At 49.9% G+C, this 22,553-nt stretch overlaps 5 protein-coding genes across 5 annotated transcripts; 2 read left to right on the forward strand and 3 right to left on the reverse strand.

Moving 5' to 3' along the window:
- Positions 1 to 5,115: 5,115 nt before the first annotated feature.
- TGAM01_v201310 (heterokaryon incompatibility protein) lies at positions 5,116 to 6,215 on the forward strand (the record flags this gene model as incomplete). Its single annotated transcript, XM_018809096.1, has 2 exons — positions 5,116 to 5,988; positions 6,066 to 6,215. 2 exons carry the CDS (start codon positions 5,116 to 5,118, stop codon positions 6,213 to 6,215), a joined length of 1,023 nt encoding a protein of 340 aa, XP_018657671.1.
- A 3,093-nt stretch (positions 6,216 to 9,308) lies between these two features.
- Positions 9,309 to 10,882, forward strand: TGAM01_v201311 (cytochrome P450-like-31; the record flags this gene model as incomplete). The annotated part of the gene is made up of 5 exons (XM_018809095.2): positions 9,309 to 9,642; positions 9,718 to 10,065; positions 10,143 to 10,499; positions 10,566 to 10,676; positions 10,743 to 10,882. 5 exons carry the CDS (start codon positions 9,309 to 9,311, stop codon positions 10,880 to 10,882), a joined length of 1,290 nt encoding a protein of 429 aa, XP_018657670.2.
- A 453-nt stretch (positions 10,883 to 11,335) lies between these two features.
- Positions 11,336 to 12,845, reverse strand: TGAM01_v201312 (hypothetical protein; the record flags this gene model as incomplete). Its single annotated transcript, XM_018809094.1, has 2 exons — positions 11,336 to 12,274; positions 12,333 to 12,845. The coding sequence occupies 2 exons, from the start codon at positions 12,843 to 12,845 to the stop codon at positions 11,336 to 11,338; spliced, it is 1,452 nt and encodes a 483-aa protein (XP_018657669.1).
- Positions 12,846 to 13,845: 1,000 nt separating this feature from the next.
- On the reverse strand, positions 13,846 to 16,648 carry TGAM01_v201313 (hypothetical protein; the record flags this gene model as incomplete). Its single annotated transcript, XM_018809093.2, has 3 exons — positions 13,846 to 15,902; positions 15,960 to 16,254; positions 16,301 to 16,648. The coding sequence occupies 3 exons, from the start codon at positions 16,646 to 16,648 to the stop codon at positions 13,846 to 13,848; spliced, it is 2,700 nt and encodes an 899-aa protein (XP_018657668.2).
- Positions 16,649 to 19,574: 2,926 nt separating this feature from the next.
- Positions 19,575 to 20,917, reverse strand: TGAM01_v201314 (high-affinity nickel-transporter; the record flags this gene model as incomplete). The annotated part of the gene is made up of 2 exons (XM_018809092.1): positions 19,575 to 20,041; positions 20,119 to 20,917. 2 exons carry the CDS (start codon positions 20,915 to 20,917, stop codon positions 19,575 to 19,577), a joined length of 1,266 nt encoding a protein of 421 aa, XP_018657667.1.
- Positions 20,918 to 22,553: the final 1,636 nt, after the last annotated feature.

Genomic DNA, 22,553 nt, shown 5'->3' on the forward strand with positions numbered 1-22,553 from the left:
GAATGCTTGTATTTTTACTTGCAGTATTACGGAATAGTATTGCCCCTACACATGACATCTTGTACCGATGAAGGGTTCCTTTCTTTTTGCACGTCTTGCTAGGAGACCCATGAGTGAACAAGTTACATTCTTTCTATAAAACAGTTAGCCTATTAAATCCTTGTAATCGGGTAGAGACATCCGTTCAATTGCAAGGCGAAACGCCAAGCTTCTTTGTAGCATACAAAACCTTGGCGAGAACTGCCTATCTACTGTTGCATCGAATCCTGACTGATGCGGCTTACGTGCGGCAGGACGGCAGCACTCGGGGGTCTGGCCTCATGTCTGCATGACAGGCTGTGGAGAGAACATGTTGGGGAATGCTACTCGAGCCCGTAGAGTCGCATCGATCAGAGGACGGAACACGGATGACAGATTAAGGGGATCGCACGATATACGCATCTGTATTAGCTCCAAGTGAAGGCAATGAGAAGTGCCTTGAGGCAGAGCCGTCGTTTTTCTCATGACGTCTAGGATTGTAGAAATGGAAAAGGGAATCGTGCTATAGAGCGAAAACGCCGTTTCACGCTATGAATCCTTCACAATAGTCTAACAAAAGGAACGTAGAAAACGAAAGACAGGTGCCTGCCCGAGCAAATTTAATACGTCACGGATGGCATTCGTCTCAAGATAGCTCATGTTTCTGTGCTTACTCGAACGTCTTGTCGGGTAGCCAGCATGTCGGCGGTGTTAATACGCTGCGGAGATGGTTCTCCTCTTCCATAGCCCCCAATGCTTCACAAAGAAGATATTACGGGTTATACTACTTGATTGGCTTTTGAATAAGCCATACACCCAGTGGCACATCATTGAGAATATTCTCTACAATGGTACCGATACCGGCATGCTGTAGTTTAGGGTAGCAAAAGATCGCACACTCGTTCGTGCCGAATACATCCCTGTAAGAAAGCCGGAAATTGCTTGCCGACTCGCGTAAGTCGCAACCATATTCTGGAAGGTGTCGTCTTACTGCATAGACAGCTAATAAGAGAACAGACTGCGCCTTGAGGGCTTCTGCAAGATGATGTGCTACACCTCCAAGCCTTTACACGTAATTTGGTAAACTCAGCTGTTGTTACATCCTTGATTTTCAGTGTCCTCGCTTTTTCCGCGAAAGGATTATCGCGCACATGTGTGTTGCTTGGGCCATGCAATCTAAATAGAACCCAAAAGCAAATATAGAAGCATTAAACGTCATGTTGGCTCGCTTGCGCATGACTTTCCACCGCTCGAGCCTTCGGCTGAGGCGTTCCGGGACAGCTGAGTTGGTTGGGCGTATCGGCGTTGAAAGGTTCCGCTTGAGTTTCCGGCTGCTCGGGTCTCTGGCAAAATCACAATTCATCGGGCTGTAGCATCCGTGAGATCCCTACTACATGTACAGACTTGACGTAAAGGCATTGATGGCGCAGCGTCTCACGGGAGCAGCGGCGGTGTGGCGTGGCAACTTTGAGCCATGACCAGCTTCCGTACTGGTATAAGTGTTGAAATTCTAGCAAGTGGGAAATTGGTCACTTGAGAAGCGACAAAGCGGTGTGGCTTATGAAAACAACATGAAAGCAGCAATAAAGGCAAACGAGGCAAGGAAACTGCTTCGTATTCAGCGAAAACGGATTGTAGGAGACTAAAGATAACCTGGCACGCGCCGAGCGGCGGGAATCTTGTGCTTTGTCGGCCAGAGGTTCAGATGATAAACATGGGGATATAATGGCCGCAGAAAAGCCATGCTGGCCGGCGGCTATTTTTCATCCTTCCAGTTCAACAACTTGACGTCAGTGGCCAATGATGCCAAGCTAGTCTATGTTTCACCTCTTCATATGCAGTATGCTTGCGAATTAATAACAGATTGTGTAATCACCATCTCTATATAGAAGCCGTGGCCTTGATCATGAAAGTTGAAACATGACCAGATATCCCCCCACCAGCCCACTTAGCGTAAAGAGTTGTGCGTATTACGGGGAGACTAGGGATATGACGAGCAAAGGCTGCCGAGAATCAACGCGTGTGATTCTTTTACTAGGAATACTAGTGCCATGTAGTGGCTGTTTCATGAGCCTATGAGCATGGACCGATTCGTGTAGACTTGATAGAAATACTAGTGACAAGCCTCGGTAAACTTGTAGTAGTTGGCTGGCCGACGTCGAGCCATCATGAATACTACTCTCGGCAGTCTTTGCAGCCTCTGCCTGTTCAACGGGCCGTACCGCTTTGCTTGTCGTTGGTTGTTGGCCAGACTTTGGCCTGCTGGCACTGTTATTTCTCACTTCGGCCATTGCACCAGATTGTTCGGAGTGTGGGGGATTTACCCGGGGGACCAGGGAGCCATGAAAGCGGCACTCATGATAGGGGGACTTTGGAATGTTGTTGGAGCCAGGAGTACGTAGCCAAGGCCCTTGCATATGAACCATTGTTCTCGTACAGGACGAATTGCTCCTCAGTTTAGTAAACGGCAGCTACATATACCTACAGGTATACAAGTACTGTAGGCTATTCCTAGGATCTCTATCCCCGGAAAGAAAGGATCTGCGGCTCCGGAACATCCGCTTGCTCCTGTGTTCTGATTCATATGTATCACTGAATGAAAGGGTTACATAAAGATCTTACTTGTAGTTCTCACTGCATTATCGCGATCAGCTGGACCAGCTAATACCTGGTATACGAGAAGGCGGTGATGCCAGCACTCTTGTTGTAAGACTGGGTCTACAAAGGTAGAATATGGACCTACGTCAGCTATATGGGGGAAAGAATGTTATATACTAGTACAGTATCTAGATAAGTCGGTGACCACGACCGGCTTTGCGGCTTCAAAGATAGATGCCATCAATAGCAAATTGCACCAATGCTTACAAGGTGGTATCATAGATGCGGTATGCGTACTATCGCGCACTGCACTATCCTGCTTTCTTCCTTTCACCACATGTAGTTATGTCGCCTTTTTACTTCAACTTGCCTTCTTTTCCATGTTCTCTATTGTCATATGTAATTATATCTTGCATCTCATTGTGTGGCGGGCTGAAAGACACAGGGCTTGGGACCTACACGTCTCAGTTAGGAATCACCTGCAGATAGAGTGGATAGTTCCTCTAGCAAGCGAAACTAGCCTCTGGAGCTGGCCTGGCATGTCAATTGAAGCTGGTGGATCAGAAGCCGTTGCACTAGGAGCGCTAAATTCGCTTGAGGATGGGCCTATCCGGGGACCCGTAGGCATGGGTGCCTGTCAGGAAGGAAATGAAGCGGTCATAGAGCTCCAGCAGGGCCAAGAAACATGCCGCTGCAGGGGTCGGATCATATCATGTCGCGGGAGGGAGCGGCATTTGCTTCTCACTCGCATATCCAGGAGCACTACTTCCTGGGGCTCGGTTTTTGAGACAAAGTCATTACGCCACCCCTCAGGGTGTGAGAGCAACCCAGCTATACGGTGTGTAAGAGGGGATGGAAACAGAAAAGAAAGAGTGACAGAAACAAAGTAATAGGAGTCCTTTTGACACGCTTGCATCACTACGGCTCCGTCTTTCTTTTCTTGCGTTTGTATCAAGCTACCTTAGGAGCAGGGATCACAAGGAGCCGTGTAAATGACATGATGCTACGCTGCAATATACTTGATCTCTAGGGCTGACCTTTCCGCGAGGCGTACCATACAGCAGCATAAAAAAGACGCAGGAATCCAATGCCGGCCGCGTTCAAGCGCGAATGCCGCGGGCTTCATACAGTACCTAGGTAGTCAAAGAAAGAAGGAAGCGGTTTATTAGTTTGATTACAAGAGGAGAGAACTTTGGAAGCGAGAGTGTCGTATTACACTTGGTAAATGCACGTAGCTAGTAATCATGGCGTAAGAAAAGCTGACTAGTGCATCCTTAACTTGAAAAGAAGACAGAAAATGCGACATGTGAAACAGTGGGTGAATAACGACATAAAAAGAAAGGAAGGAAAAAGGAAAAGAAAAGGAACACAGAAGTAACATGAGACAGCAACCCCTGGCCATTGCTTGGTACTCGCACGATGGCCAGGATGACTTACCGGCTCCCAAGCAGTGCCTGCAATAATACTGCACTGCACTAGTATAATAAGTATACATTGCCCATAGCCGAGCTACATGGGTCCTCTAAATGCTTTGCAAAGTTTCAACGCCCACGGCAATGCCCACGGCAATGATCCGTAATTACTTATTTAGGAAAATGGACAGCAACACTTGCTCCAGCAGGCAAGGATGGTCCATGATACTAGGCATTGGAGGGCCAGGACTAAAAGCTGGTATAATTGGTAACTCGGAGATTCTTGTACTCTATCAAAGGAGCAAGTACCAGTAATATAGGATAAGACATGCAGTCCGGCATCTATAATGTGGCATATTTAGCCCCCAATATGCAGTCCGCACATACTAGCAGTAGTACTAGGTTTCGCTGTAAATTAATCTCCTTACCACTTCGTACAACCGCTAATACATGCTAACGCCATGCAATGCAACTCTACTAGCACCATGAAGTGTAAAAAAAAAACAACGACGACTGACCGACCGTCATTCAGTGTGCCTGGTTGTACGAGGTCCAGGTACAATGCAGTACGGAAAACCCTTGCCCCCCTTTTTCCCACTCGAGTGGACTCATCTTTCAGGCCACGCACCGCCAAAGACAGAGATGGATGAGCGGTGCGTCCCTTACATGTATTGATTGTTCATGTATCAACTAACAGGCAGTAAGATTGTCGACACGTGTGACAAGTCCCGAACGGGCCTCCCCGTGCCTCTCGCGCTGCTGCTTGCCCCTGGTCGATGCTCAAAAGGCGGGATATTTTTTTGATTCCATGAAAATGTGACAGCCGACAGCGCGATGCCCGCCTTTGCCCACTTGTCGGGACGGCACTTGGTATAAACGGTAGCCGTCCTGCTGTTTGCGCTGGTCGCGAGTTGATGCATCCCGCAGTTTCTAGACGTATACCCCTGCTTCTCATTGTTTCCCAATCCCGAGAGAGAGAGAGACGCAGAGAATTCCGTTTTGGTTGTAGCTATTTGTACAGCTGCTTGCTGCCTCTGTTGCTTCTTTATATACCCACATCTGTTGTTGAAAGTCATCATCCACAACCATGAGCATTCCGTATAGGCGCCTCGACCACACGAAGCGCGAGATTCGCCTGCTGGAGATCAGCTCTACTCGCAATCTCAACGATCCGGTCGAGTGCAAACTCGTCACAACTCGCCTGACCGATGACCTCGAATTCATAGCCCTGTCCTCGTTGTACGGCGATGCCGCCCAGACGGAGCGTATCTGGGTATCTGGCCAGCCCGTCAACATCACAGCCCACCTCGCTGGGGCGCTCAAGAACATCCGAGCCGTCTTCTACCCGACGATTTCACGGCGTTTCCAGCGCACTCCTGCTCGGCGTCCCCACGGCGCTCCCCGATGGCTGAGACAGCTCTTCGGCATCAGCAATGGAGCAGGTCTCGAGTCTCGCTCGCTCCGCGTCTGGGTTGACTTGATATGCGTCGACCAACACGATGAGATGGAGCGGCAGCGCCAGACAATCGAAATGCGCCAAGTCTACAAGGCAGCCGAGCTGGTTATCGGCTGGGTTGGCGAGAAGTCGGAAGCCACAGATGCAACGCTGGAGGTGTTTTCTGAGATTGAGGACAAGATGCCTGCCCGCTTTGGAGATCCAGGTGACCGTGAAGAGCATCCGGAAGACTACTCTCCCGAACATCGCTGGGCCAAGAATATCCTGCATATGTGGCTGCCCAGCATTCCTGGCGTGGCCCCGTGCGATATGCCATATTGGCAGGGCTATCTCGATTTCCTCGGTCGCCAGTACTTCCAGCGTCGCTGGATCCTGGAAGAGCTTTCACTGGCCCGCTTTCCCTGCTTTCTCATTGGAGATAGCATCATTCCCTGGAAACAGATCCTTCGCTTAATTCGAATGATGGAGGAGTTCAAACACGAAGAGTCTGATGTCTACCCAGTGGTATGTTTCCCCCCCCCCCCCCCCAATCCCATATCTGATTTTGGAGCCCTCAAATAGCTAATATGAAACTCTCACAGTATCTCAAAGATTCAATCGCCGAATTGCCCCTCGAGACAGTCCACAAATTCTTGGATGAATTCGCGCGAAGGGAAGCCTTGGAGGAGGCCAAGATTCTTTTGGAGGCGGGCAAAAGCAGGGCCACCTCATCGACACGATCTAATGAATAGCTTTTTACCGCAAGAATTATAAAAATCGATAATAACCGGAACACACAACCGGAACACACAAAAAAGTACAAAACAATGCGGCAGGGGGGCAATAGCGGCGGCGTCAGCGGTTTTCATTCACAAGATTGGCATTTCGCAGGTTTTGGTTGTGAAAGGCATGGCAGGGACACCAAAGGTTGACTTCAGGCGCGACGAGGATACCCCATAGAAATTTGGTTTACATGACAAACAGTTTTCTTTCTTTTTCATTTTTTCTTGCGTATTCTTCTTCTTCTCCTCTTCTTATTTTTTTTTTTTCATATTGTCTCCTTTGTTCTTAGTATAGTTGTCCACGCAATTAGTCGCGTGTGGTTTTCTCTCTTTCTTTTATAAATCAGAAACTCAAGACAGACGAGTTTAAAAGCAACTGACACTATTACAAATTAATGCTATCTTCTCATCTGTTCTTATCAAATGTATCTTACAATATATGTCATGGTTGGCGGCGGTGCCTTATTTTCTCGTACTCTACTCCGCGGAATTCCGCGTTTCTTCTCTTTGGCTTCTTTGTACTGTCACGAGATGCTGTGCTATCATGACAGAGCGGTGAGAGAAAAGATCTATACAAGTTCCACCCTGTATGCTTATTACAAGATGGACCGTGGGGTCTTTCTCTATCAAGTAACTTCCGAACTATCCTTGGCTATCTTTTGACTGATTGTAGTAAATAGTGGAGGAACTTGCATCAGAATCCACTGCCCGACTCTTGGAGCAATACGATAGTATTACCCAGTAGTATATACATAAGAGAAGACTATTCGGAACTAGCCAAAAGACAGGGGCCAAGACAATCACGATCTGTGACCAAAGTAACAGACTGCATTCTGGAATCGTAGTAGTACCTAGTAGTAGAACAGCCAATGGCGTTGATCTTACATGGACCCTCATCCCAGCTGATGGGCAAATAAGAAGCTGACGCAACCGCGTAAAAGTTCCGAATTCGTGTCTAGCTCACCGACAATTTGAGGATTATATCAGCAAATATCCTGTTCATCTCGACCGTATTCAGCGATTGCCGGCCATGGGTAAAAGCTGAATGCCGCAGATTCCCTTTTCATTCGCCGGCGAGCATCATGGAGCATGCAAGTCGGAAATAGTCCCTCCGACACTGGGTAGTAGCGAAGCACGCTTTGGGACAGCCATACATTTGCGATGTCGTAATTCCATATACTACTAGCTATTGAATACTAATCCATGCTTCTCCTCTCCAAAGGCAACCGATGGTGTAGAGCCTTTGATGTTGAGTGGACCACAAACTGATAAGACGCAAGTTTTGTTTTAGCCTATTGGTAATTTTAATTTCGTGAATTTGCTACCTCGTATAAACAACTTTCATGTGATACCTAATCCATATAGCTGGTAGGTAGGTATTCTCGATTGTTTCATCAAGTGCGAAGCATCTCATCTTTACATCAAGCTATGCGTGCCTCTTTCGTTCGCTCTTCGAAGCAGCCTCTCTATAGTCTTGATCCTACCATCTAGATAGACTAAGCCTTGTGAAGTATTTTAGAAAAACCATATAAAAGCCCACCTGGTCGAATAAATAATTTCTTTTCTTGATTACTCTTTGATGTAAGCCCGGTCGTGGCATCGCGGAAACAGGCCAGGTTAGCTATCATGTTGCCGCCAAGCATCTATTAGCTAGGTGATACGGCAAGTTGCATTTTTCTTCATAACAATACTCTGGGTTGCGTAACTTGGTGGTGTTCTGACTCGCTTCAGAAGCTCGCCGCAGCACCACCTTCAGGGTGATATTCATGGCCATTGGCCAAACTCGGTCATATCAACTCCACCAAATATACAATATTCTATATGGTTGAGGGCACCAATAGGCAGGCAAGCCTTAAATGCAATATGCCACTTGTGGCGGGGTCGTGATGAAACATCATGGGTTGGCAAGCCTGTTTAGCATCCCACCACGAGAAATGTTGTGTATCCTGAGGCGCCAGAGGTAGTTTGCCGACGTTGCAGCCGATGTCATTGCAAGGTGAAGCCCGCCAAGCGCAATCCTGAAAGGTCAGATAGCCATGCGACCCAAAATACTACCATGAACAAACGATAACACTCTATGAGTAAAACACGAAGCGAGGGGTTGAGATCAAGACCGGGAAAAAGATGCAAAGCCGGGGAACCTGGCTTCTAAAAAAAACAGCTGAGGCATCGAGATCTCTCTCCGCCTTCGGCCACTCATATCTTGCTCGAGCATCAAATCATTCCAAGGCTAAAGGGATAACTGTCTCGTCTCAGGAGCATCCACGAGAAGACGAACAAAACTCTGAAGATAACTTGGTACAAAGATAACTTGGTATATAGCGAGAAGTAAACATATAGTGCACAAATATAAAGATACCTTATCATACCTTAATCCATGAATGCCTTAACACGGAGCTGGCCGTTGGCCAAAGAAATATCAACAGCGTAGAGCCACGTCACGAGGGTAGCAGCTCTCCGCACTCAACAATTCAAGAATGCAACCCTCCGTATGTTGTATTGACGTCAATTCTATGTCAGACTGAATTAGATGGCTGAAATACTTCTCGGAGCGAAGCAGTGAGGCATCACGCCTATATATTGAACGATATCTCCAGCGGAACGAGCTCGAGAATCAACATTGCATTCAAGTCCAACTTAAAAACTCTTCTCCTTTCACCATGATTCTTACTCTTCTCCCGCTCTATAAAGCAACCTTTGAGCAAGCAACTCTCTTTGGAGTTGTGATCTGCTTGTTTACCGCCTTGCTGAGCTATCTGCCAACTCGGCCTGTCAAATACTTCCCTGGACCCAAGCCATGGCCATTCTTGGGCAACTTCATCTACTACTACAAGGTTTTGCATAACTTACCCGTTGAGCTTCCCCAGATGGCAAAAGATTTCGGCGGCATCTGCATGGTGTGGATGGGCCGGAAGCCGAACTTACTCATACACAAGCTGGAAGATGCTCATGAGATACTTACAAAGGTCAGCATACAAAAAGATGTGTCTAGCAATGTGACATTTTATTTGTATCTGCTTCTTGAAACTCAGTCCATCACTAACATGTATATAGTGAGGAGCCATGACATCCAACCGACCGAGGAAGAATATTTTTCTAGAACGCACTTGGCCTGGTGTATTGCCCTTTGCTCAAGCTGGCGAAGAAATGCGATTCTATCGGCGAATCTTCACAGACATTCTTGGACCAAGACAGTCGCAAGAGGTCAGAAAATATCAGGACTACGAGACCAAAATGGCATTGGTTGCGTTTTGCGAACTCCCAGATGACTATGTGGCTCATATAACCCGGTTCGCAATGAGTGTCATCTTCAGTGCTATATACGGAACCAGGATCGGCCGACTCGATCATCCCGTCATGGTCGAGCTATACGATGTCTGGGAAACAGATTTGCATAGTACATTACAATCCCTTCCCCCTCCTCCCTTTTTTTCAGCAGGGAAATAATCTCACCATTTGACCATTTTTTTAGATGTTCGACCCGGACACCTCATCATAGACTGGCTGCCGATCCTTGAGAAGCTGCCGTTGCGCCTCCAGCCTTGGGTCAAGCTCGCAGATTCTTTGCACGAACGTGAAACTGCCGTTAACAAGGCCTTTCTCAAGTCACTAAGAAAGCGAATCGAGACCGGAACGGTGCCCGCGTGTTTTGCCATCGATGCCATGGCACATCAACGGAAGCAGGGATTTGACGACGACGTCTTGGTTGACCTTTTGGCCGGCTTGGTGGTCACTGGCAGCGAAACAACCGCCACAATGATGCAATCCTTCATCAAGCTCATTGCAATGCATCCAGAGGCTCAGCAGAAAGCTCAACAAGGTATAAATAGGCCCCGTTGACCCTCAGCATGTTGTCGTGAAAAGTCACCAGACGCTAAGAATCTACATGTACTTTAGAACTGGACCGCGTAGTTGGGCCTCGTCGTCTGCCAGCATGGGAAGACCAGCCAAATCTTCCTTATGTTCGAGCTCTTATCAAGGAGCTTCACAGATTCAGCCCCATTACTTCGTTTGCCGTCCCACACGCCTCCACTGAAGAGATCATGTACCGCGGAAACACCATCCCCGACAACACCGTCATTTTGCCCTGCCTGGACAATCTTCATCGGGACCCAGCACGGTACGATGACGCTGAATCCTTTCGGCCGGAACGATTCCTCGGTGATGACTTGGAAGCGCTCGTCAGTGCTAGACAGAGAGATTACAGGAAGCGCGACCACGTCAACTATGGCTTTGGTCGTCGTATGTGTCCAGGTATGTCACTTTTCTCGAAACAAATGTATTCTCTTTCGAATTACTCGGTTAATCTTTTTGCAAAAGGCATACAAGTCGCGGAGAACTCGCTCTTCATGCAGGTCTCCCGTTATCTATGGGCCTTTAACATTACGCCCAAGCCGGGGGAGCCTCCGCTGGACATGGCCGATTGGCAAGGTGAGTGGTGTCTTACTTGAATAAAGTGTCACACAATTGCTGATAGCTTTTCTCTCATCAATGTAGAATTGTTTAGCAGGAAGCCAAAGCCATTCAAGGTGAATATCACGCCGCGGTCTGATGCTATACTCCAAGTTATCCAACAGACGGCGAAAGAGGCGCGCACGGATATTCCTGATGTTGACTCTATCGAGATGGATAACTAAATAAATGTTCCTGAGGCAATGATTCGTGCGAAGTTGTATGGATAGCCAAAGAAGGAAAGGTTAAAAGCTAATGGATGAGTTTCAACTACATCTTTGTTCAAATGATTTTTCAACACTATAGTCGAAAGCTACCAAAGCTCACCAGACGAAACAATCTACACATCTCTCCAAATCGCTCTCCAGCACTGGCAGTAGTGAAAACGAAGTCATAGAATTGCAAGTCTTGAAATATATACATGAACCCTAATACTCCCATTATTCCCATAAACCAATAACCAAAATACAAAACACCGTTAGTTCCGACCCTTCAAAATCCACAACCAATATCAAAACAAATCTGTAATTATCCAAAACATTGTTGTAAATAAGTCAAACTAGGGGTATTCTTCTTCCCTACTATGGTATGTAAAAAAAGGATATGTCGCTTCGATGATAACTCATTCTCACTCTCGTTTAGTTGCTGCTGGGATTCTCATCCGCAAAGCCCTCTTCAGTCTCCTGCTCGTCGTCACCAACTTCAACAATCTTCCATCTCTTCGCCGGGCCCTGCATATCGGCCCATAAATCGGTAGGCAGGAATTCTCCTACGTCTTGTCGAAACCTCTCTCGTTCTGCTCGGTCCGTCTCAAGCATCTTGTCAACGCTCTCCTGGGCCTTGCGCAAGATGTTCTGAACCTTGTCCTCGACGGCTTGGCGACGCGCAACCTCCAAGCGCAGCCCGTGATAAGCGCTGGCATATCTTTCGTAAAACTCTCTCATCTGCTTCATCTCCTCCAGTTTGGTAAACACAATCTCCTTTTCCATCTCCCACCGGGATTTGAAGTCCTCTTCAGCAGCTAGGTAGTCGGCCAGGCGATCCCCGATTTCTCCCAGCGTAGTGTATGCATCAAGCATGCCCAAGTGCGCTCTCTTCGTCTGGTCCGTTTGGTCTCCCAGAGCGGCATTCTTCTGCTCGACTTGGGCGAGATGATCTTGAATATCCTGCACAACACCATCCACGAGCCTCGCATCTTGGATGACCACTCTCAGCATTTCTGCTCGATCCTCCGCCGTCTGTGGCTCAAGATCGGATCTGTTGGATTCCTGCTCGGCAATGACACCCGATATTGACACGCTCTCGCCCCCTTGAGACTGAGTCACCTCAGCAGCTTTCCTGCGGGCCAAGGCTGCCGCTCCTTCAGTGGTCCGAATCGCCGTGACACACATATCGAAGTGCTGCGTCAACGAGGCCAGGCACTCGGCCATGTTCCCAGAATGCTCAAACAATTCCACCAGCAGCGTCGATACCGTATCTTGTGGTGCAGGCGTGGGCGCAGTATCAATAATCTTCTTGATATCTCGAATGTCGGTTTCGAGTCGGAGCAAATCGCCGTCAAACGAGAGCTGGATCCCCTATAGCGCCGTTAGTCCAGGAACAGACAGAACAGTAAGTATTCAAACAAGTACTCACCTGCAGCTCCTTTATGCACTGCTTCATCGCGTCTCGCATCCCATGAACGCTCCCCTCATCCACAAAACCCAACAAGCTCTTCCTCGCCTCGCCCTTGGGCCGCAGCGCCGTCCCCACCACCGTAGTCCTCAGCATATTCATCGTTCCCTCCAGCTCGCCGTCCACCTGGTCCATCTTCTTCACCAGCTGCACAAAGTCCTTCTTCCCCCACTCGCACGTTGCCTGCAGGCTCTTGCCCACGCGCCCCAGAATCACCACCTGGTCGGCAATGGCGTTGCGCAGAAAGCCCGTCTGGGCAGCCAGCATGACCGTGTCCTCGTGGGACTGCCGCGCCGCCCTGACGATCTCGTCGGCTCGCAGGACGAGCGTCATGGACGACAGCGACCGCTTGGACACCAGCAGATGGTTGACGAGCGTGTCGACGGAGATGGCCAGCCGGTCGTTTGACGGCCTCAGCGACCCGGCCGACGACGAGTCGGGGCTGCGCCGAGTGGACGCTGCTGGCGACGCCATGTTGAGATGGCGCGTCGTCACGATCTGGAGATGACGTTGCTTGTCTCGTGTCTCTTGTATCGCAGAATCGAGTTTTATCTGTCAATGAGCGCAGACCCGGACTACATGATGAGCCGGAAGAGATGAATCGCAGTCGACGAGATGTCGAGGTGAAACGAAACGATGCCTGGAGCAAGGTAGCCGATAAGCTGCGCTCTGATAAGCCGGCTGGCGTCATACGGGCTCCAGCTCTGCTCCGGTTAGCGCAGTACCTGCAGTTAGCGCGGCTGGGGCATCCGCTAGGGGGCGTGGAGGTCGCCAAAACCAAGCCGAGGCTAATGCTTACAGCGTGTCCACGCAGTATCCAGTACCTGCGCCATCTCGCTGCAAGGAGGACGCCTAAACCGTTGGAGGTCCAGCGCTAGAATGCGTTTATACCTGTACTCTGAACACTTCTTCGACCACCTCCACTTGGAACCCAACATATCTCCATAATGCAAGAATGTATCCAGGTTGCTGTAAACTTTAATTTTGACGCGAAAGATATTCTTTCTTAATGCTGCTTATTAGAATTGTCGAGTAAAGTATATTCACATTATTATTTATTATTTGTATTATCTGTATTATTTTCTATCACACAAGTCACTATCTGCTTTCAGCCAGACTCATACGAAGAGCGCTAATAAATAGCTAGGAAGATATCAGACAAAAGCAATTGCAGGTTTATTTCTCCATCTCTCATAAGAAGCTAGCCTCTCATACTAAGCACTAATATACAAGAAAGTATTAATCATCGGATTAAATGAGCAGTGTATTAATCATAATTGAGCGGCGTACCTCCATAGCCATGGATGTTTCTCTCTCTCTCAACCAAAAATCGAAAGCATTCTAACGCATCAAAAACCGCCCACAATAGTCTACTCTACAATCATAACACAATTCTAGCCAAAATCATCGCGCGCATAATTCTATCCACGCTCAAAAACACCAATCATCGCTCTTTACTCAAGCTGAAACAGAATCACTCCATATCCACACCAAGGCCAATCTCGCCCGCGCCATTCTCCTCGCCCAGCCGCACACCACCAGCATTGTCCTGCGCATTATCCAGATCCGCCTGGCCCTTTTCGCCCATGCCGTCGAGCGATCCGCCCTCCATGACAGTCAAGAGCTCCAGCTCCTCGTCCTTGGAATAGACGCGGATGCCCACAATGCAAACGGCATTCCACGGCGTGGGCATCTTCTCTTCCTCGGTATCGTAGTCGTCCCGAAGAGGAGGCGCGGGATAGGGGAACTGGCGAGGCCTGCGGGTGTAATCGTCGTCGCTGTAAAGCTCTTCCCAGTCCTCGACAGGAGAGTCAGAGGAGTCGCCGTCAGACTCTTCGACCACCGCGGGAGGTTCGGGCTTCTTCTCCTCCTCCTCAGCAGGCTTGGGCTCTTCTGCCGCTGCATCCTTCCCTTCACCAGCAGCAGGAGGAGCTCCGCTAACGGGAGGCACGTCCTCCTTCTCATCCGAAGGGAAGATGCTGGACTTCTCAGACTTGGGAGTATCAGTAGGCGAGCCGCTGGCGCTGGAGTCTGAGTCGTCGTTGAGTGCCAGCTTGCTGACATCAATGTTGACAATGTCTCCGTCAAGAGGCGTTGAGACGCCAGAGACATTCTCAGACTTGTTGGTCTCCTCCTTGACCTCTGCCTTGGCAGCTGCTTCAATGGCCTTCTTCCTGAGCTCCTCCCTGAGCTCCTTCTTCCGCTCCTTCTTCTCGCCATTCTTCTTCTTCTGCTTCTTGGTCACGTCGCGGCTGATGTGACGCCTCTCCCACTGCCGTCGCCGCTCCTTCTGACGGTGCGTGGTGGCCTTTTCTTGGTCTCTCTTGTTGCGAATCTCAGTAACCTTTTCCATATGCTCCCAGGCCTTGCTGTGAGCCAGGTCATACGCGTAGCCCACTTGCGCAAGCTTCTCGTTCTCGACTCGCTTCTGGCTCTCTCTCTTGACAACCTCTTCGACTGATGGCAGTTCCTGGTTGCGCTGGCCAGTCACCTTGAGGTATACTGTGTAGTTACCAGAAGGAAGATCAGGAAGCTCCACAGACACCGATCGCTTCATAAAGTAGTTGCCATGAGAGCGCACAATGTAATCTTCTGCGTCGGGCTGGTCTTCATGATGAAGGCGGAAGTGAAGACGGAAGCTGTACTGTCCCTGGAGACCCTTGAAGTATCTTCCGTCCAATTGCGACAGGACGAGAATGAGAGGAGAGTCCTTGGTCAGCTTGATGCGGAACTTTTCGTGATATTCCGCCTTCCATGGGACGTCGACTCCGATCCATCGCTGACAGCAGCGCCAGTCGTCGTCTTCCCTGAACAGACGAGTTCGGTCAAAATGGGTATACTTGCGGACCAAGTCCTCAAAGGTAATCCAAAAGACGGAATCGCTGCCAAACTTGTGGCCCAGCTCCTCTTGGGCCTCAGCAGTCCATTCCTTGGAACCGTCGCTCCACGCTCCCTCCCAGAGGCCCTTGCGGATTTCGCCCCAGGGGTTGCGGAGCTTGACCAGTCGCTGGCCTGACTTGAGGGTGCGAGCATCGGTGACAACGTAGGCATGAGCCTCGCTGATGCCATCCCGGTGACCATAGCCATAATCCAGGATACCAGCAGAGCAGCCAAACATGAACTCCTTGTTCACCTTGGACAGCTCGTTGTCCCAAAAGGCGTCAAGATCCAAGATGTCAGATGCAAGCAGCTCAGTGGTGACTCCACCAGAGAGATCCTCTAGACCTTCTCCGATCCAGCCACCAGAAAGGGAGGCATAATCACCATGTGCTTTGGCGTACGCCTTCTCAAGGAGTGGCACCCAGGTCTCATTTTGATCTTTGCACTGGGCAAAGAACAGAGCCTTTGAGCCCGTCTGGTACGTCTTCCTGTAAGTGCTTTCGGTCTCCTCATTGCGATCGATCTGCTGGAGAAGGTCTCGCTGCATGCTAGGCGAGTCCCAACCAGGGGACTTGAGATACAGCTTGTCATCGACAATCGAGTAGACCCATTCTCCATCTCGGTAGAAGAGAAATCCGTAGATGCCAATTTCTACCAAACATTAGCATTGTAATTATACACCCAAGAATTGAAAGCGCGTTGACTCACTTGTATCGTATGCTACACAGCATCGAGGAACACCATTATCCGCGCTTGCCAACGCAGTGAAGCTGGACATTAGCCAGCAATCTCCAAGGCCTCCCTGCTTGACGTCGCTTCCGCTGACATCTTTCAAAAACGTGGGCTTCTCGAAAATCTCGTGGACTCTCTTGACAGCCTTGGGGACGACCGCTTTGGAGCCCAGGAGGGTAGTCTTGTTGATTTCAAACTTGTCGCTGCCGATGTAGTTGAGGGTGTTTCCCTTTTCGTATCTCAGATCCCAGTCCTGACGGAAACCGGTTAGCTACGATTTATGACACAACGACCAGAATCCGCCTCGGTTCACTTACCAAATCCCAACCCTGGTCACGATATCTCATGTTAACCCGCTTACACTCCTTGACAATCTTCTCCACCTTTCGTCGACATTCTTCTGCAGCGCGCTCATATCCTTCGGAGAGCAGCTCATTGGGTCGGTCTAATCCCGATCGAGGCGCGACCGAGTCGAACGGAAGGATTGAGAGCGCCGTGTAGAACTTGCGGTTTGAAAACTTCTTCCAAATCTTGTTGATGGACTGCTGGGGAGGCAATCTCTTCTTTCTCTTCTTCTTGTTGTCTTGGTTGTTGCTTGAAGAGGATGGCTGCGAGCGCGGACGGCGAGGGTCGTCCGACTCGTCAGAGGAACTGTAGCCGTGCATGGCGAAAGGATCGAATGGTCTATACTCTAATTCTAAGAATCAAAATTGCAAGTGATTGTTCTAAAGAGTGACAGATCAACTGTCAAAGGAAAGACGACACACGCAACGATATGAAAAGGAAGGGCTGGAGACGAAATGACAAGCAAAGGCCGGTGATCGGGGGGGGGGACGAATAAATACTGATTACGCTTTACTATCTATACAACCATTTAAACTTTTTCTCTTCCCCCGTACAGTGACCTGGTTTCCAACGAGGCGCACTGGCGTGGCTTCGCGACTCACCGACTAGGACCCTTGGTCTAAGAAGCCTCTAGTAACCCATGCCTAGACCCAGCCCTTTGCATCCGCCGGATTAGAGATCTGTACCTGTGGGGTGCGCTATCGCTCGGGGCTGGGATGGGAGCTGCCGTGTTGGATACTGTATGGAGAACCCCGAATAACCCACGAAAGAAGCCACTCGAGCGTGACTTGGGTGAAGCCATCTACCGAGTACTTTAGGTCTCCCCGCTGCTCGCTATCGGACCAGGCTGAATAAACACTTCTGGGAAAAAAGCGTATCACCAAAGGATTTTCCCGAACACACTATTTGTTACACTAACGTGTCTGTTTTTGGGCTTCGATATAAGGTCCGTCCGAATTCTTCCGGAGTTGCACTGCTTTGATGATAGTGAGAAATGCCTGAGCCCAGACGATGTGATAGTACTGTGCTTCGTTTGATTTTCCAGCCAGTGGCGTGTACCGTATGTAATCACGTCTTTTTGCCTGAAAATAGAGCCTCTTTCTGGCTGATAAATACACGGGGCTGATGGGCACGCGAACGGGACCTTGACTTGAAGGGTCTTCCACTAACACATCCTTCTCCACAACGAATCGTGTTCAATTCTGGGGTCCAAAGGGTCCAAATGCCCCTGACCGCCCAGTCCCACAGCCGCCAAGTGTCTAGCGGGATGGAATGGATGGCCAAAGGGAGACATTTTTTTTTTCAGGGTCCAAACACCACCATTACAGTCAACCGGCTGTGTCACTCATCCAGTAACTAGCACCCTGATTAGGCCTGTGGTTGAATCAGCATGCATACCATCGCCAATCTCAAGGCAGCGTGCTGTGCTGTCAAAAGCACGGTAATCGTGATGGACTTACTGGCCCGTCACTCTCCCCATCGCATTCTGTTGCTGACCACCAAAAGCTCGACCAGCACGGTGCATAAGTGCAGTCTTGCTCCCTGCATAGAGAAGTAAGGGCTCGTTTTGCAGGCTGGATTGGCATGACATGGATAATGCAGCAGGCAGTCGCGCACGCTTAGTGGTAACCGAAGCTCGCAATGAGACCAAAGTTGCCACCTTCCGACGCCGGTGAGGACTAGACATGTCGCTTAGACAGTATGAAAACCAAGCTGAGCACGGGATGGACATTCAGCAATTCGATATCAAAGGGTCCTCTGATCCCTTCCTATTTTGCCGTCTTTCCCCTATCATGCCGAGACAATCGTATGCTCAAATCCAGAAATACAGCCGTTTTCACGGTCAGGGTGACTGTCATCTTTTCACTATTAGCAGTCGTAGGCCCAAAACCAAAAGTCCAGCCATTTTCACAATCAGGGTGATAGGCCTCACCATCAGCAATTAGCAATCATGGACGCCGAATCCCCGACAGGGAAGGCGGTGCGCCTGCGTCAAAGCATGGCGCTTAATTCATGCCGCTCGATATCCGAATTCCGGCTTGGGCAAGTGATTCATAGCACAGGGTGCCCGATAAAGGAGCGGTGGGAGGGATCTCACCACACTGAAACGCCACCAGTCGAACCGCTAAAGGGCTGATAGTATCGCCTGGGACGCACGAGAAGGGGAGATGCAAGTCGCTAATGGCGGCAACACCGAATACTGTACTGAGAGGCGCAACTATTCGTCAGAGGCTCAACAGCTCAAGTAGCCGACATGTAGACAGTACTCCACCGTCAAATGGCGAACCAGAGGCTATGGAGAGCCGAGAAACGTCGCTTCAACCTCTGGGGAACGTCTCTGGACCCTGACAGACGCCACAGGCCCCATTCCCCACCATCCAGTGCCGAAGAGACAGTGCGCAATTTGATTGAGCGTGGAGGTCGTAATCCCGCATGTTGGACTGCAGCGGGCGTCTAGTGTCGAGAGCTGAAGGGAACAGTCACACGGGCAGCCTCGTCTCGGCCGTCGTGTCCATTTAGGTAGGTAATAGGCGTAGGCAGCCAGCTCTCCCCTAAAGTCAACGAGGGCTGGCGGCATGTAGGACTGAGCATTGGAGACAAGATGAGGCTGAATCTCTTATTTTAGAAGCAAGAGGATCGAAAACACAAAAAGCAGCAGGCAGGCATAGTCGTGACCAACTTGGGCGGTGGGCCACGAAGAGGCAGCCACGAAGAGGTAGCCACAGCGGGCGCGGTTTCCGGCAGACACGGACCAGACCCTTCCAGAATCCCTGCATGGCGATAAGCTTTGCGGACGTTATCGGCTGCCTCAGTAGGCGAGTGAATAGTCTGTTGTCTAAGTTAGAATTTATCTGCGCCCCAATTAGCAGAGTCAGTGATATTTGTAATCAGCCGCATGAAGTAGCCTACGGAGATAGTCGTTCTAAAGATCAGTGATTATCGGCACTCACTTCATATGTAGCTCCTTGTAAAACGATATACAGTGATATGATAATACAAAGATGTAAATCCGAGGATAGCGAATTCAACATGTGTACGAAAGAGAAGAAAACAAGGCAAGATACATAGATTTCAAATTTTGTTCACAAAGATTCCATCATAGAAAGAAGTGACCAAGTCTCGGCGCCCTCTATGTTGCGTTTGATATAAGCTACAACCACACACGCGTATAAGTCGCACAGGTAGTTCACGTCTTAACAATCAGCAAAATTGTAAATCTTTTGCGCTCCAATCATCCATTCATACTCAATGACTACTACTCGCGACAGCTACTTTATTGCTCGCTGTTTTCGAATCAGGATCCTGCTCCTCCAAGTCTCTCGATAATGCCCCTCCTTCAGCTTCCACATCACCACTCGCCTCTACAACCAGCACCGCCTGAGCCCTCCGCTCCATGCGCCTCCTCCACGGCCCATAGAACAAAACAGACCCAATGCCAACAATAACAAACAGGCCGCAGATGCTCCCGCCAATAATGTCAAAGTGATCCCCAATAGCTGACACGCCGTCCCAGAACTTGCCGCTTGGGTTGGCCACATTCTGCGCCAGCGACAGAACCTGGATGATGCCAATAAAAGCAGCGACCACGACGGTAATGCCGGTGAGGACGATGGAGTAGTATAAAATCGCGACTGTGTCTCGCGAAAAAGCCTTTGATGTATACAGCGCCATCATAAGAGCGCCATCAGTGCTATCAACAAGGCACATGCCAGCTGCAAAGAAATATAAGCTAAAGTTAAAATATTTTCCCATGTTTCAGAGTTGAATACACAAATGCAAGACGACTTACACGTAAAAAGAATAGGAAAAATGAGAATCAGCCAGATGCTCGTCCCCTGCACAGCTTGTATACTCGCAATTCCCAAAACGGCAATCTCAGAGCTCGTATCAAAGCCAAGGCCAAACACAACTCCAAGCGGATACATCTTCCACGGCCGGTCAATCGTCTTGAAAAGAAACTTCAGAGAGCGTATCAGAAAACCACCGCCTTCCAGTTGAAACTGATCGTTGGTTTGCATCGCAGTAGCATCACCATCCTCGTCGTTCAGAGATTCATCGCCATCGCCCTCACTCACAATGCGCCTCCGCTCTGCGAGAACCTCTTTCAATCTCTTCACAAGCTTATAGAGCACCCAGCCATTCCCCAAACACAAAATGATTAGCACGGCCGCACTGACGCTCGTACCAATAATGTTTCCTATCCTCTGAAAGCCATCGAAGCGCTTCCTCAAAGCGCCACTAGTCGCCGCCACAACAATGCACGTAATGATGACAATGGTGCTATGTCCGAGCGAGAAAAACGTTCCTACAGTGGCCGGTCGCTGTCCCGATGCTATAAGCCGCCTCGTCATGAGATCAATGGCAGAGATGTGGTCTGCATCGAGGGCATGGCGAAGGCCCAGGGCGTATGAAAGCGCAGCTGGAGAGATGAGTGCCGTGTGGAAGCGCAGGACAATGGCGACGGCGGTCCAGACAAAAATGTTCACGACGATGAGAATGGCAATGATTCGAATGCTGTTTGAGGGGATTGTCCGAAGAAATTTCGGTTTTGAAGGGAGTTTGATGGACGGAAAGTGGTGAGGAGGCATGATGGCGATGATGTCAAGAATCAGAATATCGCAAAGAAGTTTACAAGTATACTTGGCCTTGGCGACCTATCTCGGGAAGAACAATGACCATATGAAGTATTCACTTCTTCAGCTGCTCCATCCCGTGCATATAACCCCTCTCTTCTCCGTGTTAGGGTTACTAACAACGGCAAAATGATGCAGCGGGTGTGACAGCATTTTTCATTGCAGGTGATTGACGTAGATATCAGCGTAGCAACACCAACCTTAATCTCCTAGACCAACAAGCTTGAGCCCCGCCATTGGTAGCTGATAAGGGCGATTGCGGGAGCTTAATAGATAGGCGTTTTATGCTGTAATGCGCCAAATAGCGCTTACACATGGTATCTAGAGATAGTAGTGCAAAGGCAGATGGAATCGACGACTATCTGGCCTATTTTGTCTCAGTCATTGAAGGGCAGCACAGCATATCCTTTTGTCTAGACAGCCATGAATGTCGTTGGACACCCCTGCGGCTGAATGAGTTGGATGCGGGGAACACATGTTGCTAGTTTGCACGTACCTAATCGATTAATACTATTGGGTGACATTACACGCATATAACATGCATACAAAACAAGCAGCTAGTAGATCAGATATCATCTCATCTACAGCCACGGTCACGACTTCATCATCACAGTTCCATCATACCTCCAATCCAACAACGCCAACCCTCCTCGCCTCCTCATTCAACGCATCAATCTCAGCCCTCACCAGCGGAATCCCCGTCCTCTCCCTGTCCCTCTGCGTCAACTGCTCAATCTCCCCCGGGAAGTATATCCTCTCCACGCCCGCCGCCTTCTGCGACCCAACCACGCGCTCATACAGATACTGCATGCGCTCCCGGAACTCCGCCAGGTCCATGAACAAGTCCGGCTTGATGGCAACCAGGAAATGGCCCACGTCGGCCGGCTTCGACGGGTCGTACGGGTTCGTCACATGCCCTGCAAACGCAGACCCGGAGAGCACCCCCGAAAAGACATCCATCATGATGGCCAGCGCCGAGCCTTTCGGTCCTCCCATCGGCAGCATCACGCCGCCCAGCGCCGCCTCGGGGTCGTCCGTCGGCCGTCCCTCTGCATCCAGCGCCCAGTCCAGCGGAATCTTCTCGCCTCTTCTCTTGGCCTTGTAAATCTTGCCCCGGGCCGCCACCGACGGCGCCATGTCCAGGATGAAGTTTTGCATGTCTCCTTTACCAGGGGCGCCGCACGCAATCGGCGACACGCCCATGAGCTTCTCGCGGCCCCCCCACGCCGGCAGCGCAGGACTCGAATTCGTAAAAACGAGGCTCATCATGTCCGCGTCCAGCGCCTGCTGCACGACCCAGGCGCTCATGCCGAAGTGATTCGAGTGCTTGACGCTGGCGAGCCCAATGCCGTAGACTTTTGCTGATTCAATGGCCGCCGCCATGCCCATGTGAGCGGCCACAAAGCCAAAGCCGTTGCGGCCATCGACCTGTGCAACTACCGGCGTGACCTGCTTCAGCTCGGGCTGTGCTCCAGCATCTAAAACGCCCTGGCGAATGCGCTCCATGTATGACGGGATGCGGTTCATGCCGTGCGTATCGACGCCTCGCAGATCAGCTGCCACGAGACACCGCGCTACAGTGGCCGCATTA

This window comes from Trichoderma gamsii, assembly GCF_001481775.2.
Source record: "Trichoderma gamsii strain T6085 chromosome Unknown Scaffold_3.2, whole genome shotgun sequence".
Classification (NCBI taxonomy): Eukaryota; Fungi; Ascomycota; class Sordariomycetes; order Hypocreales; family Hypocreaceae; genus Trichoderma; species Trichoderma gamsii.